At 39.7% G+C, this 17,723-nt stretch overlaps 2 protein-coding genes across 8 annotated transcripts in view; one reads left to right on the top strand and one right to left on the bottom strand.

The window, feature by feature from the left end:
* PPM1A (protein phosphatase, Mg2+/Mn2+ dependent 1A) overlaps positions 1-12,491 on the bottom strand; it is a 56,077-nt gene extending 43,586 nt beyond the window's left edge. The window contains exon 1 of one of the 3 annotated variants that reach the window (XM_037503460.2): positions 12,191-12,491. In XM_037503460.2, the coding sequence (XP_037359357.2) occupies positions 12,191-12,317 (127 nt within the window). In that variant the 5' untranslated portion in view covers positions 12,318-12,491. The other 2 variants (XM_037503461.2, XM_037503462.2) reach the window with 2 other exon arrangements.
* Positions 9,270-17,723, top strand: part of DHRS7 (dehydrogenase/reductase 7) — an 82,647-nt gene continuing 74,193 nt past the window's right edge. For 4 of the 5 annotated variants that reach the window (XM_054690840.1, XM_037503457.2, XM_054690846.1 and 1 more), the window contains exon 1: positions 11,235-11,268. Coding sequence is in view for 1 of the 5 variants with exons in the window: in XM_054690827.1 (XP_054546802.1) it covers positions 9,841-9,842; positions 11,183-11,268 (88 nt within the window). In the remaining 4 variants the exon portion in view is untranslated. Of the gene's footprint in view, positions 9,843-11,182; positions 11,269-17,723 lie in introns of those variants that run through there. The other variant, XM_054690827.1, reaches the window with a different exon arrangement.

Below are 17,723 nucleotides of genomic sequence, written 5' to 3'. Positions count from 1 at the left end.
CCAGCTCTTGTATGCATAAATAAATCTTAAAAGAAAGAAAGAAAGAAAGAAACTATTGGACTTTAAAGCAAAACTAGTTTACAAATCAAAACCTTGATTTTTTAATTAATCACTTCTAAAAGCTTCTCAACACCATTAAATACACTCATGAGTAAAAAAACGATGCAACATAAAATATATTGGTGGGGACAACAGAAAATAATCTAGTTTTGATTAGAGGTTCAAGTTCATATATTATTTGTCCAAGCTATTTATTTATTCATTTGCTTATTTATTCAATATTCAAAAATGAGTAATTTCTTGTAAGGAGCAAAGTATAAGGCAATTTAGACACAAAGGATAAATTTCTAGCAACTAACAAATCCACTCTCAGGGTATTTTAGACAAAAATATCTTTAACTTAGTCTGGATGTTTTACTGTATAAAATGAATAAACCATTTGCAGTTCAGAAGCTTCTTAGTCTACCAAATGTGTAGCAGGCCAATATAAGATCACACTTCATGGCTGAGCAGGCGCTGAAGTATTGCTTATAGTACCAGAAAGCAGCCAAGCAGACAAAAAATGAAGATGACAGATATAGAGTAACACAGGGTTAAACTGGGTTGATGACAGAACAAAGTTGCCACTTTTAAGATTGGCTCCTTGGGCCTCCCTGGTGGCGCAAGGGGTCAAGCACCGCACCGCACTATGAAGCAATCGCAGCCTCTGCAGCATGAGTTGGATCCCTGGCTGGCCAGGGAGCAACCCACATGGCGAAGTAGACCTCTCCTGTCTCACCTGCTGCTTCCCTCAGCAGTGTATTTCAGTCAGTCTGTGTGCTCTTTTCCCCACTTTGTCTCTGGAGAGACCTCTCACATACACCACCCCCACCTCCCGTATCTCTGGCCTGTACCCAGCTCTTGAATGCATAAATAAATAAATCTTAAAAAAAAAAAAAAAAAAAGATTGGCTCCTTGATAACCAAAACAGACTATCCAGAAGGATCCCATTCTATTGCTTTATAAAAAGTGATGATTTTATTTACTACCTATTTATATTCTAATGCATGATGACATATTACAAAAATGCTTTTCTAAAAGCCTGTAAAGTAAGTCTTGTGACTCCATTTGTAAAACAAAACAAAAAATAAACTGCAATTCTGTGCTTATCCTTATTAATGTTTCACTTCTGAATTTTGGTAACAAAGGCTAAATTACATCTCCTATGGCCATTAATAACAAATTTGATAGTTTCTGCCACTTACGCTAAAGAAAAAGAGTAGTGCTAAGAAGCCAAGACATTCATTTAAAATTGGTAAAGAATTATGTTCTATTCTTTGAAGCAGTGTGAGAGTTTTTGAATAACCTATCCTTTAAGTAAAATTAAGCCACATTCAGCAGGACTCAAAATACAAACCCTGTTAATCCACATCAGTGCCTGAGACATCATATCACAGATGATTAAAGAGCATCAGCCTAAATTAACTGGATTATACACCACCTCTGCTCTCTCACACTGTTATATTTCTGGCTCACATTAACTTTTCTTTGTCATGTGTTCATCAGAAAATGAACAGGAGACTACTAAGATTAAACGATCATTGTGCAGCAATTTAAAATAAAACCTGGCCTCTGCTTTCAAGGAATTTATTTTTAATAAATCTCAACAGTGAAATGTTCTATTTATAGTATAATGTCTATTGTAAGTCCAATTAAGTAGCTTGTATTTAAGACTAGCTTCTTTAACTAAAAATTTCAGTTGAATAAAAAACTGACAAAATCATTTATGTCAGTGGCTTGCACAGTATTTGATATTAATAAATCATAAAAACATGCATGGCTTGGAGAAATATCATTCTAGTCACATCCTACATGCCATTTTATTTTTTAAAAATTTAATAGCTGTTCTTGGTGAAAATGATACTGTACTTTTCAAATGTAGTGTATCATTCCACCTCAGGTCCCAATTCAATCATAAGATTTACTCTCCAGGAACTGTCATGCCCATAGTCCTGCCTTTACAAACCCATTACTATTGCCAACATTTTATCTTAGATTTTCTAACCCATTATTATTGCCAACATTTTATCTTTTAGTAACAGCAAAAAACTGGAGTGACCCACTTAGAATATTACTTTGAAAAAATCCAAGCTTATGTGTTTGGATTGTTTCTAACTGTGAAACAAATCTTAACCTTTGTCTCAATTTCCTCACCTGTTAAGATACAGGTAATAACAAACATCCATTGCACAGAGAGCTGTGAAGACCTAATGCGACAGTATTCGAAAACTGCTATGACAAATATTCAATAATATTAGCTGTCAGTTACTAGCTAATATCAAGGCAAGAAAAATGTAAGAGGCACACAAAGAATCAAATTTATGGTTCTGCCCTCATATGTATCAGTCTTTAATAAAATTAAGCAGCCACAGAGTGCCTATGTTAAATTATCTGTGTAAAAATTCAATATGGAAATTTTATTTTATTTTTTGAATAATGGAAATAAACAGTTGGAAAAGGTTTAAAGGCTAAATTAGTGGCTTATATGAACACAAACTATTCAGACATTAGACATTTGTTTGGTTCAAATTAAATTAGTTGATAGTTATCCTTCTTTAATACACTAATTACTGTGATCTTATAATTCCTTTGTTTAAAAGGATGTAGAGGTCATAATAATATTTACAAATGTAACTCTACAAAGAGATATGTGATTATAAATTTCCTGTTAACCCTCAAAACCAAAATGTAGCAGGTTAAAATGAAATTTTAGGTCCATAATCAGTCAACCTAATTTTCTATACTAACATAAGAACTCTGCCACACTTCACATTTGTATCATCTTTACACTAAAATATTGAGGTTCACCCAAAATAATATATAGGAAGTCAGAAATGTCTGCTACTGAAAGTTTTTAACTTCTACCACCTCCCACAGCAATCACTACTACTCTTAACCTACAAAATATTCATAAGAATGTTTACAAGGCCTCTAGTGCTAGGATTTGGCTATAATAAAAAATTATTGTATTTTCCCCTTCAGAAGTTTGTCATTACACAATCACAATTAAAACACAAATATCTAGCAGTAAAGTATGTAATTAAAATCATACAAGTACAATACAGCCAAATAAGTTCAAAGAAAGACAAGATGAAACACTGATAATCAGGAAAGCCTATGTGGAGGAGAAAATATTAGAAATGAGATTTGATAAAGGGGAAAACAAAAGCTGGAGAAGAGCAAGATTTCTAAGTTGTGAATTAGTCTGAGCAAACATCCGAAGAGAGTAAAGTATAGGGTATGTTCCACAGATGGCATATGTACCAGTTTGGCTGAAATAGATTAGTCCTGAGTTCCAATCATAGTGTCAAAACCCAAGAATTCTAAACTTTATTTCAGAAGCAAAAGGGAGTCAATATATAGAGAGGAAAATAACATGATGAAACAATATTTTAAGAATTGTATAGACTGGGAGAGGGAGATACAGTACAAGACCAGTTGGAATGCTGCTGATACCATGGTTTGGGTATAAGGCATAACAAGACCAGATATGTTCCCATACAATTTTTCAAGCTTAAATAACCTTAAGACTCACATATAAAATCTTAATGCCTTTTGTGGAGACTTTTTTACAGGAAGAACTATAGCATTAATTATAATGATTAACATTATATTATTATATATTAAAATCTAATATATTAATACAGCAATTAATATATTAATTGATATATATTGTGTTATTAATTATAATAATATAGTTTCCTTATTCTCTTGAATCTTTTCCTGTAGCAATCTTTGTGCCCATTCTAATCAAGAGCTGCAACTTCTCTCCAAAATACCAATCCTTGTCCTTCCTTACTTATATGCACATTGTTCTAGTCTGAACATTCACCTTTGTTTTATTACTCTTACTCTTCAGCCTCTATTTACCCATGTACTCCCACCTAATCATTAACTCCAAAGCCATGACTTCTTTCCAGCTTCACAGTATCAAATAAATTATCCTCAACTTTCTCTTCCTTCTATATTACTTTAGATTTTGTTTTCCAGGCTTGCTGCTAAAACTATACTGAATGACAACCCTCTCATACCCACTAAGTCTCTATTTCCCCCAAGTATCTCAAGGTTTCCTATACAGTACTTAATAATAGCAGCTACCATTTATTTGGTACTTTCCTCATGACAGAAAATATGTCTGGTACTTTACATAATTATCTTTTAACTTTCAAGATTACCTTAAGAAAAAGGCTTAGATATGCTGAGTAGCTTGGCCCAATATCAAGTGCTCTAGGAAGGACATTTTACCACTATTTTCTATCTGGAGCATTCAATGTGGCTCTCCTGACTATATATATACCTCAGAAACATTTCCCTTAGTTTTTCCTTAAAGATATCACCACTTGAGAATTACCAGTAATTCATTGTCTCAATCTGAACAATTAAAATTAATGACACATATTTTTTTTTTTTTTTTTGGTTCTGTTCACTTCTGAAACTTTGGGAATGAGAAAATAAGCTTAACTTCTTAAATATTTTGTGATGGTTGCAGAAGGGACTCTTGCTTTGGAAAACCTAACTATATAAATTTCTATGGTCTCTTTTAACTCCAGAATTCTGAGTCAGAAGAGGTAACATTCAGCTCTTTTAAATTCTGATTCTAGGAATAAGACTCATCTATTAGGAAAAAAATCCAGTCAGAAATATTTTGAAAAAAATTTTATATCTATATACATCAGATCCTGGCAAGTTACTTAGATTCTCTGAGTCTATATTTCTTCATTTGTAAAAGAGAGATAACATTTATTTTTGAGAACTGCTAAAAACTATGGCCTGACATAAATAAATGATCAATAATTATTTCTTTTCTTCTATAACTAGTTCAAGCTCACAGGATTTTAATTCAAATCTTATCAGTCACAAAAGCTCCAATGACTTTCAATCCAGATCTTAAATATGAATACAACAAAACTTGGTCAAAGGATTTCAAACAAACATATTAATAACTCAAGCTCTCTTATCACATTTGTTTAAAAATCTCTAAATTTTAAACACAATTACCAACAGTTTACTAATACACATTAGCATTCCGTACTTTTCCTTCAGTTTCTTACACAAATTCTAAAGTCTACTACATTTTAGATAAAGGTACCTCTCTTAATCTTTACTTTCTCTAGCTCCTCCTACCTGCCTCAGCAAAAGAAAAGCTAGGTAAAGAGATTATCTAGGTAGTACTTAGCTAGGACATGCAAAGGTCAAAATCATGAAGTAATATATTATTCAGAGTCATAATGAAGGTATAAAACTGCTATTTTTGAAATATGGAGCACAGTAGGCATTAGAAAGAGAAAATATAGTAAGTCTTTTGATTTTGATATAATTTATACATACTGGATAATCGTGATATAATAAATGAAGCTGCTGAATTTAAAAAATTTTGTCATCAAAAATTTTGGTGACATTTGAGATGGAAGACAACATATTCTGGTTTAAAGTTCCTACCCAAAGTATACGGAGATATGAACTTTTGCCTAGTTGCCTTACAATCTCCCTCCCCTAAGGTCCATAAATTTCATGCAACCACACCTTGTTTCATCTCTTGCTTAAACTCTTTTTTTTTAAAGATTTATTTTTTTAATACAAGAACTGGGGTACAAGCCAGATGCACAGGAAGGTGAGAGGATCCACCAGAGACACAGCAGGGAAAAGAACAGGCAGACTGACTGAAATACACTGCTGAGGGGCAGCAGGTGAGACAGAAGAGGTCTGCCCCACCATGTGGGGAGCGGTCTGCCCTGCCATGTGGGTTGCTCCCTGATTGAACTGGCACTGCAGAGGCTGCCACAGCCTCACAGTGCTGCACTCAACTGCCTGCACCACCAGGGAGGCCTCTTGCTTAAACTCTTTTAGGACTCTACTTGAGCTATTTTCTTTAATGACTGCCCCCTTCCTCTGATTTGATTAAGGAAGTAAAGTAGTAAAGATTACCACTCAGAATCAGGTACCCCAGGCATAAATATCTGAGATCATCAAAGTATCACCTTGTAATTTTAATTATTTCTAAATGAGCTTAGATTTAGACCTTATGAAATTAAGCCAGTTCTCATAGGTGAGTATTTCAGGGATAAAAAGCTCCCTGTGTTCATGTCGGTCTTTATAATTTTACATTATTAAATAAATACACTTTTAAAGTTAAACCAGAATCGCTACACATTCTAGTGACATTTTAATAAATTGTCTATGTGTAATCTGAACAAATTCAAAGACTGGAGGTTTTCAGTAACTTTACTAAAATTAAAGTTAAAATTACTAACAACTTTGACCAAGTGACAAGATATTGCTATAGATTTCTCTGGGGAAAAATAAGTATTAGGGAACAAATTTTCAAACGAAGGTTTATTAATAAGTCAAGATAAGCAAGACCCAGCTTGAACTGACAGAAAACCTTCTTAGTGTTTTTATAATGCCCTTCACATTCAACTACCTTGGGTCTTGTGCATGTTCAAACCTGTAGTGTCAACCACCCTTTGTCTTCTGTGGAATCTCCATCCTCCTTTCTGCCATGAGTTTTTCTAGATTTCCAAGTTTCAACAGAAAAAAATCAATAAAGGATACCTATGGGAATAACTTTTCCAATCACCAACTTAATTATTTCAAATAAGGCACAACCCAAAAAGAATGCTAAAACATGTAAGTGCCTGTCATATATTAAGCATTTGGTCAAGGCATACTGAATAGACAATGTTGAGAATGAAAAAATTTAACAACTGGACAGTACATTTTATACTATAAGCTATCCCTTTGGCTTTACTATTTGTAAGCTGAGACTCAAAGGTTAAAGGACTTGTCCATGGACAGAGATATTCTGGAGCAATGCCACAACTAAACAATTCTTATCTCCTAGTGCAGTGTTCCCTTCAACAGGTTATTCTGTAATTATGGTCCTCACTTCAATCCTTCAAACTAAAATATATAAAAAAAATACAATCCGTTTGAAAATGTGTACACCATGTAGAAAGAAATGTATTATTCTAGCATTCAAGCATATTTCTCAAACATACAGAGGTGACTAGTCAAACTTTACCAGTATTACCATACCTTTCACATAATTACGTCACTAATGTGATAAACGTTTACTGACATTGAATAAAGACTATCAAGCAACTTCCACACCACAGTTCATTAGTTTCAATAACGTGGTATTGCTCTAACTTGTAAGTTAAAAGAAAACATACCTATATGGTTAAATGTTTAATCATATATGTGAGTTACCTATAAGAACAGAACTGTAACATCAAGCAAAGTATGCTACTTTGTGCCTGAAATTATTGACGAAGGAAACACTGTATCAATGAAAGTAAACTCCACGATTAGAAAATTGCGGGTAAGATGGGTCACTATTTCCCCAGTCAAGTTTTTTAATCTGTAAAAGTGTAACAGAAATTTAATCTTTGGAATAGATCCAACATGTACAAAGTATAAAAGTGAAATTGTTTCAGTTAAAAAGGAGTTGCAAGACCAATCCCGGCTAGACTCCTGAGCACTCTGGAACCCTCAGCAGATACTCTTTCATTAAATAAGTCCCCTGCCTCTTCCGAGCTCTTTAAATGCAAAGAAAATGATTGTTTAAAATTCCAAAGTGAAAGTTTGAAAAGATTAAGCCTTTTTTCTAAGAATATTTTTTACATGTCTAATTTCTCTCAATAATGTCAGAAACCTTGACTCTGGGAAAATACTTTATCTCCCACAGATTTTTACACCCCCCATACTCTACCCATCACTCCTGGAAGTGCATTCTAGTCACCATTCCAATTAGCAGAAAACTTGGGGAGGGGGTAAGGAGGGCGGTCCAGATTTCTTGACTTGGACAATTAATGTAACCTTTGTGGATTTCTAAGGACCATGCGGTGCTTGAGAAGTAAGGAGGGAAAATACCTCACGAGATTTAATTTTCAACACATTATCTAAAACTGCGGTTGGTAGGCGGCTCGCCGACAGCCAGCTGTCTTTCAAGAAAATATTTAAGATCTCTAGGCAGAACAGAGCCAGACCTCAACCTAACTGCAACATCACCAACTTTCACACCAACGTACAACGGTTAAAAAGACGAGAAGAAATCAGTGTAATTTACTTCCACGATGTGTTCGATGGCTTAATAATGAATGAACTGGAAACATCACGACTTGAATGCTGAAGGAGCCTCACTCTCAGCTCTGCCCCTATAAAACCCGAAGCAAATTCCCCAGAACCTGGAGCTGAAAGGCTAAGTGGGGTTCAAAGCCAGCCCCCCCTTCTTTCTCCCGCCCCCCCCCCCAGGGTTGTGCGCCCCGGGCGGCGCGGCCCCGCGGGTGGGGGCGGCATGGCCCCCTCCCCTCTCGGGAAAAGTTCCACCGGCCGATCTCGGGCCAGGCCGGCCCTTGGCCGTGGCCGGCGTCGCCGCCGCTAACACCCGGCCCGGCCGCCCCGGCCCGGGAGTCGCGCCCCCTCCCCGCGCCGCCGCCACCAACACCCCGCCTCCGCCTCCCGCCGCCGCCCTCGGCGAGCGTTAACCCCTCGCCGCCCGCCGCCGGCTCCCGGGAGGAGGCCGGGCCAGGGGGTGGAGTTGTCGCGTCTCCTCCCGGGAGCGCCCGGGCAGACGCCCGGCTTGTTTACAGGCCCCAGGCCCCAGGCCAGGCCGCCGCCGCCGTCGCGCAGGCCCGCGCCGCCCGCCCGCCCTCGGCCCGAGCGTCGCGCTTACCCCGAGCAGCCGCGGGCGGGCAGGTCCCTGGTCGGCCGAGGCGGCGGCGGCGACGGCGGCCGGGGGGGGCGGGGAGGGGGTCACCGCGGCGGCGGCCGACCGGGTCAGGCCGGGGAGGGGGCGGAGGCGGGGAGGAGCCGGGCTGCGTCCGGGCCCCCGGCTCGCTGCGCCCTCGCAGCTCAGATCATCCGGGCGTTGGAGCGGGAGGCGGAGAGCGGGTCCCGGAGGAGGAGGAGGAAGAACCGAAGATTCATCGCTTCCGCGCCCCACTTCCTTGGCGCCCCCCCTCCCCCCTCCCCAGCCACCCGTTCCCGAACTGCAGCCGCCCGAGCACCCAAAGCTGCGGGCCGGGCCGGCGCCGAGACCACAGCTCCCTCGCTCCCGCGCGCGCTCCCGCCCCCAGCGCCGCCGCCGCCTTGAGCGCGTCCCCGCGCAGGCGCGCTCACGACAGGACTGGGCCACCCCCTCCCCCACTCGTCCGCCCGCCCCGCCCCGCTTGCTCAGCCGCCGCTACAGCTGCGGCGCGGCGAAGCAGCTGGAGAGACCCGGATGTCGCAGAGCAGGAACTGCAGGGAGGACTGGTGGGCGGGGGAGCGGCGGCCGCAGATAACGTCATTGCCCTGCCCAGCTTTTCTCGCCGCAGTCGCCTCGCCGCGCGGACCCTAGGCCAAGGCCAAAGGGAGCTTCCGAATGCAAGTCGGAACTGCGGCCCCGGGCCTTCATGACCCGACGCCTGGACTGGAGAGTGTGCAACTGCGAGACCGTGGGAATCGAGAGCCCCTCCGAGCCGGCAGTGTGCCAAGCCGGGACTGGAAGCTTCCCTAGGGCGTCCGCGCCTCTGCTGGGCGCTTCCACCTGTGTGCACACACGCACCCGCGCTGCGAAGACGCTGTGTGTAGAGCCCGGAGGATCGACCCCAGGCTTTGTACTCCACTCAGGCGCCCCGGTAGCCTGGCTACTGCAATTGCAACGAGAGCTTGCTTGGTCCCAGGCCGCCGCGAGACCCCCTCCTAAGGGCTCCAGGCTTCGGAACCACCCTCCAGTGACCCCAGCAGGCCCACACAGGTGCCCGGGCCACACACACCTCACGTCTCGAAGGGCAGTACACACAACTCCCAGCCATCCACATGTGAGTGCAACTTACACACGCACAGAGCACATGCTCTAAGTTTCTGGCAGGTTTTCCCTCTGTGGCTCACGGAATTCCACATTGTATTATTTATATGCACTTGTTAGACTGTCACGTAATTCTGTCTCACGAGACCGCCAACGACCTCCAGTACGGTTAAAAGAATGAGGCTTTTTTTAAAAATCAGAAATGTAACAGTGGCTTCTATTAAGAGTTAGAGATCTGCTAAACCTAATTGAAACTGCACGTGCAAGAGGCCAAAATCCAGTTTAGCTAGCTAGACTACGGAAAACCCGACCCACGCTGTTTGCAGACGCTGGGTATAGAATGACAAACCCGAGGCGGCCAATGAATCAGAACTGGAGAACAGTACATCACCAACAAGGTTTCCCATTGGCTGGGGTGCCTTTCCCTTTCTTGACAGAGGCTTAACCTATTCATGAATTTGACCTACACCACATTCTCAGAAACAGAAGTTTTAAAGAAAACTATGTGTTTTAAAAAGATGTTCAGGTGTGTACAAAGAAAAAACAAATATAGCATTGTAGGAGGCAGGTACTTTAAAAAGGACACCTGAAAATATTAACCAAATTGTGTTCTGGCAGAAAAAAAAAAAGCTGAATTTGTGATGAGGCCTCTCCATTTTTATATCAGGTGCTTACTGTAGCAGTTTAAGCCCTGCTACTTTGCATCTCCTGAAACCATTTTGTTACCCTAACTCTTAGATAAAAAGCAATGTGTTTATTTTGTTTTCTTTTCATTTGGCAAACATTTAACTGCTTTTTAAAGTTGTAAAAGTCATGTCCCACGTTTTTTCCAACATGAAATTTTGGGAAGGTTCTATTCCTTTCACATTGATCTTAACAGGATCAAATGATATCACCAAATGGTCACTGACCGGCCAGATCTTCAAGGAATCCCAAATCACTACCCAAAATCTTTGGGGTTAGAATTTCTTAGAGTAAGATGAAGAGAGATTATTGCCAGGTATACAAAGTAAAAATAAAATTCACTTATGCCTTTGGTCCCAGTATCATCTGAGGACACATTTTCTAATTACTTCTCCACAAATGCCAACAACAAAAAAAGGAAAATTAGATTGAAGATCATTGAAATGCTGCCTTTTGGGAATCCTTAGTACTGCAGAAAAGTAATAGCATGATTATCATGCTAGTAGACTCAATGCTATTCTGAAATAGAAAAGCCCATGTGATAACCACTATTTGGAGTGCCTTTAGGAAACAAATTTTCTTACTCATAAGGCAGAACCTGGGTCACCAATGGTAGGGAACCACAGAGAACTGCAAAGTCTTATTCATCTTTTTGCTTCCCTCCTTTAGGCCTTCATGTCTTTCTTCACTCTGCTCTACACAGATGACCCAGAATTGGGGTCAGCTGTATAAGAAGAGATGGAAAAATAGAAAACGTGAGTATAAAGAGAATTTTAAGGAGTCTGTCTAATGTACCATGAACTGCTGATAAAATCACACGTTCCTAAGACTGGCTACAACTCACAGGGACATATTGGCTTGAACTAGGAAACTTGTAGGTTATAAGATTAATATTTTAAAATTTAGAACAAAGATACCTTAATATTGTCTGAAAAATATGCTTGGTATTATAATATCTTATTATTTTGCTAATTATTAATTCTCCAAATAGCATACTAAATCCTCTGCAAAAATTTATACCAACTGGAAAAAAACTTAAATAATTAGGAGGTGGGGAGAAGGACATTGAAAAAAGAGGGTTAAAAGAATTTTCCCTTTTGAACTACAGGGCTTTGTTTGGACCTCTACACATATTTGGAATGTTCATAGTAAGTTTTTGTGAAACATTAGTGGGAATTTATCCTGCTAACTGTGTTTTAGTAATTTTATAGGTATAAAACTAACCTTTTATGCTTTGGAGATCTGTATATCTTTCAGTTACCAAAGAGGAAGAATTTTTCTGAAAGATTAGCTTTTGGGTCCTGAATTAGGCAGGCTATCTATCTAAAAATTAGGAGGCGTGATGTGATGACAGGGGCTGTAGTAAAGAGTCTAAAACTTAATCAGGTCAACAATACTCTCTCCTCTTTTCCTCCGCAATCATGACTGAAAGAAAAATTTTACATTTCTTATTTCCAAATAACTGTTGTGAATCCATCCACGAGAAGCAGCCTCATGGCAGCCTTGCTTAGGCATCTCAAAATAAATCCCAGCAATTTAAGTGACCCCTTCAGCAGGAATACCTCAGGATTCTCTCACCTGCACCATTCATCCTTTCACACTGAAGCCAGTCACTACCCAAGAGTTACAAAGTCAAGTAGAAAATAGGTTCAACTCTTCCTCCTCCTCCTTCACTACCTGTTTCATGATTTTTTCTCACAAATATCATCCTCCTGTGTCCTCCTCTTCTCTCTTTTGCTTTTTGAATCACTCTTCTCCCTTTCTTCTGTTTTCTTTTTGTCTCCTTTATCCTTCTTTTCCCCATTTTTCTTGTCTTTTCCTTAGCTTAGACCAAATTACAGCAACTGCTAGTTGCTTCTGTTGAGTATGAATATATAATGCCCCTAAGCTAATTTTGTTGGGGGGTATACCCCCCCAACTCAATCCTACTACCTCCCTTCCCCCCACCCACCATATCCGGTAATGGAAACCTTAGCTATTTAAAGAATGGTCACATAAAGAAATGGATTACAGAATCTTGTCCTCTGTGACATCACTGGGTGACCCCGTAAGGATGGGGCAAAGTAGAGTCAGCACTTTGCCACAGTGGCTCCTCTTGGACTCTGATATCAATGTGGGTTATAGAACAACCGAGACCAAGCCTTGGAGAGTCTTTAGGATAGGCCCTTGCCTTAACAAAACTGTATATAAACTACACCCCTGCAGCATTAGAGTGGATCTTGTCAGACAAGTTCATCTCTTCAACAGATAGTTTCTCTGTGCCAGACACTGGGGTAGATGCTGGTGGTAAATAAGGAAATCTATGGGCAAAGTCCCCAACCCCCAAGTAACTGACATTATAATGAGGGAGATTGGCAAAGACATAAACAAACAAGGAGATTGCAGATTGTGATCAGTGCTATGATGGAAATGAATAGGGAAATAAATTGGGAGATGAGTTTAAACAGGTGTTCAGAGATTTTTTTGAAGAAGGTAATGTTTGAGCTGATGCTTGAGAAGGAATCAGTCTTGCAAAGACTCAAAAGAGAGCTTTCTATGCAGAGGGATCAGCATGGGCAGAGGGCTTGATGTGAAAAAAAAATTTGGCAGAAAAGATCTATCTAGAGATTAAAATATTCAGCAAGCTTAAGGGAAATATAACGTCAACCTAGGATATCTGGTTTACTTTACAATTAGGAAACCATCTTGAGCAGAAGGGTATACGCAACACAAAATAATTTAGTAAATTGATCTTACTCAAATAGCAAAGCAGTTTGAAAAATCAAAGAATATTAAAGTTTTGACATTGAGAAGCATTCCATAATCCTAGGAAGAAGTTCCTTTTGATAACCCAATAGCAGCTAGAAATGAAAAAAATACTTTTTCTCCCAATATAGATAGTCATTTTTTAGATAGCCTTTTTCTTTTTATGAGTAAAGACTAGCAAAAATTTTAATAAACTTCTTGGAAACAATTTTCTGAGTATTTACTGTCTGTCGAGCATTGCAGAAGATCTTAACACCATACTCCTGAAAGCTACAACACATTTTGCATCCTTAACAATGGTGGCCTGGTTGAAAAATAGTGATGAAATGACCGTCACAATAAAGGCTTTTATCTGTATCTGACTCTGCAGTTTACAAAGCACTATCACTTAGAGCCACCAATTTAATCCTCACAACTACCCTTGTGGGTAGCAGAGCAAGGACTATTAATCTCATTCTTTACAGAAACTGGACAGAGAGCTATTATTCAGCTTCAAAAAAATCTCTGAACACCTGTTTAAACTCATCTCCCAATTTATTTCCCTATTCATTTCCATCATAGCACTGATCACAATCTGCAATCTCCTTGTTTGTTTATGTCTTTGCCAATCTCCCTCATTATAATGTCAGTTACTTGGGGGTTGGGGACTTTGCCCATAGATTTCCTTATTTACCACCAGCATCTACCCCAGTGTCTGGCACAGAGAAACTATCTGTTGAAGAGATGAACTTGTCTGACAAGATCCACTCTAATGCTGCAGGGGTGTAGTTTATATACAGTTTTGTTAAGGCAAGGGCCTATCCTAAAGACTCTCCAAGGCTTGGTCTCGGTTGTTCTATAACCCACATTGATATCAGAGTCCAAGAGGAGCCACTGTGGCAAAGTGCTGACTCTACTTTGCCCCACCCTTACGGGGTCACCCAGTGATGTCACAGAGGACAAGATTCTGTAATCCATTTCTTTATGTGACCATTCTTTAAATAGCTAAGGTTTCCATTACCGGATATGGTGGGTGGGGGGAAGGGAGGTAGTAGGATTGAGTTGGGGGGGTATACCCCCCAACAAAATTAGCTTAGGGGCAATTAGCTATTATTCAGGACAATTATTCAGGGTCACTGAAAGACATATCCATGTTGTTCCCTGTATCCTACAGATCCGACTAGCTTTTTACATGCCTGCAAGAGAGGCAGCGAGGAGAGTCAGGAGTGGAAAAAGAATGGATTTAAGAGTCAACAGTAGTTGTGTGGAGCTGGCTTATATTAGTTTATGAGAGCAGTCTTATATTTTCAGGAATTTTGGCTACTGTTGTTAAATACAGCCATTATTAAAAAATTAGATCATATAAGCTTCCAATTAAATAAATTTCAGAGGTAATGTATCCTAGACATTTATTACTTCTAAATTATTTTAACATATTTTACTATTATTTATGCTTGAGGTTAAACTTCTATCTATTGCTGTTACAAGGTGAAGAACATTAACCATTTTGTGCTAAGATGTCACATCAATAACAAATAAGTTTTCCTGTACATATTCATCACTTTTATTTTACATGAAAATATTAACTAACATAAGTGTCAGAACTACACTTGGAGAGCTGCCTGTTAAACAATTACCAGCACACCACCAGATCTGAATCTACTATACCAGCTGAGCCACTTACAAGCTCTGTGACCTTAATCAAGTCACTTAAATAAAAACCTCAGTTTCATTCTCCACAAAATATTTCCTCTTAGTATGTATTTTGAGAATCGGAATAGATGAGGTATCTTTCACCACCATATACACCTTCCTTCTCACTGGTAGACCCTTTTCTCACTCAAGTTTGCATAAGGAAACCTGCTCTCTCAGTCTCCCTTGTAGCCCAGAGCAGTTACCCAATCTTTGTACCAGCACACACTGGTATGTCTTAAATGCATGATAGAGATGGCATGGTATTGAGCCCTTAAACCCTTGGGACATTTGAGTGAGACGCAGCTGAAGTCCTGAAATGGTCCCATCTGGCCATAAGTGACCTCATCTTGCTGCCCCTCTGTGTCATAAAAACACCTTTCTATTTGTGTCATGATGTAAAAAGTAGGAAAGCAGTGGCTCAAAGCATATGATGCAATTCTGGCCAAAGGTACCTAAGGAAAAATCTTAGGGAGTGGGGGATGAGTCTGGCAAAAGTTTTCCTCCCTAACAAAAAAGAGACACAGGAGAGAAAATGCTTTCTTCGGCCATTTTTTTGTTATGTCTGTATGTGAGCCTGGAACTTCTGGGTCAACTTACAAAGAGCAGTTGTTGTGTGAAGAAGGGGGATGGTGGCAGGAAGGCTGGGTCCTTCACATTGTTGAGTCATCCTGCAATTGCCTACCTTTGGGACTTATTTTTAGGAGTAGATAATAAATGTTCCCTATTGTTTAAGCTGCTTTTATTTTTGTATTCAGTTATTTCTAACTAAAACTACCCAAATATAACAGAAGAATGGGTATATCCCTGACACCTAGTGAATGCTCAGTAGATTAATTAATCACCAAATTAGATCCTTTGCCTATAGAAAAGCTGCTATGGTCAGTTATGTCATTTATTCTTTAAATATTTGAGGAATTTGTTCAGTACTTAAGATTCACTGTTAATTTTGATTGCTTCCTTTTTAAGAGTGAAGTAAAAGCAATAATTGAAAAATGAAGTCATGTTAAACTTGAGAGCAATCAAATACAGAAATGTTAATATGCTTTTTCTCTTCTTAAAAAAATCTAGATAAATTAGAGCTCTCTAATTGGCAGAATCTGTTCATATTTGGCAGAGTAGACTAATTCTACTCTGAATTGGTAGAATGAATTCATGGGAATTATAAAGATCACTTTGGTTCAATATAATGGGAAGGGAATGAATTTGGCCTAGAGTGTGCTGAGTTCTTTCCCATGCCACTTATGGGTGTTGCTCAATTTTCACAATAATCTTGTGAAGAAGATACTGTTTTTCCATTTTATAAAAAAGGAGAATGAGATTGAGGAAAAGAGCTCTTTGGAAGACTTAGTATCATCTGATTGCAAAGTCCCCACTTTTTCTGTTGCAGAAGCTGACCAGACCTTGTGGGTGACTTGCTTTCTCCTTGAAGCCCCTGTATTTTCTGAGGGGCGGGGGTGGATATTTCAACAATGGTATCCTTACTGAACATATCTTGGTGAGATGGGAGAGGAATTAAACTGCATGTTACACAGCATAATATTTCTTAAACTCCGTGTAAATCATCACTTATCCCAGAGTTTTACTTCCAGCTCTCACCTTCTCCATTCTCCTGTTCTCTCCACACAAGGAAAGCTTACTTCCCCTCTCCTAACAACACTCATTTCTTTTTGGCACACTCCTTAAAAATCTCACTTAGAAAGGTGAAACCTAATACAACTCCCATAGACTCCCCCCCACATATTCATGGAAGGCCTATCTTGCTGCCTCTTTGCAGAAACAGCCGATAGTGTGGAGAATTCAGGCCAACATCAGAGACCGAAAACTCAAGTGCCTGTAGTGTGCTAGGAAGGTACTCCATGTGTGAATCAGGTACAACAGGCAGTGATGAGAACTATAAAGGATGGCATAATTGTTCCATTTGAAGACACTCAGAACAAAATGATAATTTTTAAACATTTTAACCCTTTGGAGCCAAAGAGGACATGCTCTGACCTCAATAAGTGACTTGAGTTCAAAGCCCATCTCTTGTCTGTTTGCTGGGTATATTATTAAACCCTGCTCAGCCTTGGTTTCCTCATCTGAAACTTTGGAATAATCACCTTGTAGAAACAGGTGAAATCCTACACATGCAGCAGCTGTACCTTAATGTGTAGATGCCCCCAAAAAGTAACTGTTACTTTTAAGCTATCTAGTGAAACTTCAAAAATAATAATACATTATAAATGACTTGATGCCATGCAAGCAATATTTTATAGGCTCAGGTATAGCTTTATTGAGCTCTAGTTATAGAACTAAAATAATTCTTTTCAAGACATGTTTTAACTTCTAGACTTTGGGCCTACAGAAGGCCTGTTAGAATGTATAACAGGACCATGACAAGGATACCCTGCTGGGGTGTTCTGCCTCCTCCACCAGTGCTGATCCCTTGTGTGTGAGTTTCTCCTTCATCTGCACCAAAGGGTGACCAGTTTTGAACCTAAACTGAAGATTGTTCAAAGAAAAGTGCTCCAAGCCCAATATTTCATATGTTGCAGTATTTATAATTTTTTTAGTATGCATTTTAGTCAATCCATAGATGTAAGAGCACCTGGATATGCCAAGCACTCTTCAACATGCTGGGGATGTTGTGCCAAAGAATAGAAGTAGTTACATGGCATTTACTGGGGTCAACACAAAGCAAACCAAGCCAGTGCAGAGATTCATAAATAATATAAAGAGCGTAGAGCAAAATCTGATGTGAACAGGCAGGGTGAGAGAGGGAGCAAAGGAAAGGTTACTTTAGGCTAGTTGG

This window comes from Talpa occidentalis, unplaced genomic scaffold (genome assembly GCF_014898055.3).
Source record: "Talpa occidentalis isolate TD23 unplaced genomic scaffold, MPIMG_talOcc4v2.1 talOcc4.11, whole genome shotgun sequence".
NCBI lineage: Eukaryota > Metazoa > Chordata > Mammalia > Eulipotyphla > Talpidae > Talpa > Talpa occidentalis.
This window is presented reverse-complemented; position numbering and strand designations above follow the sequence as displayed.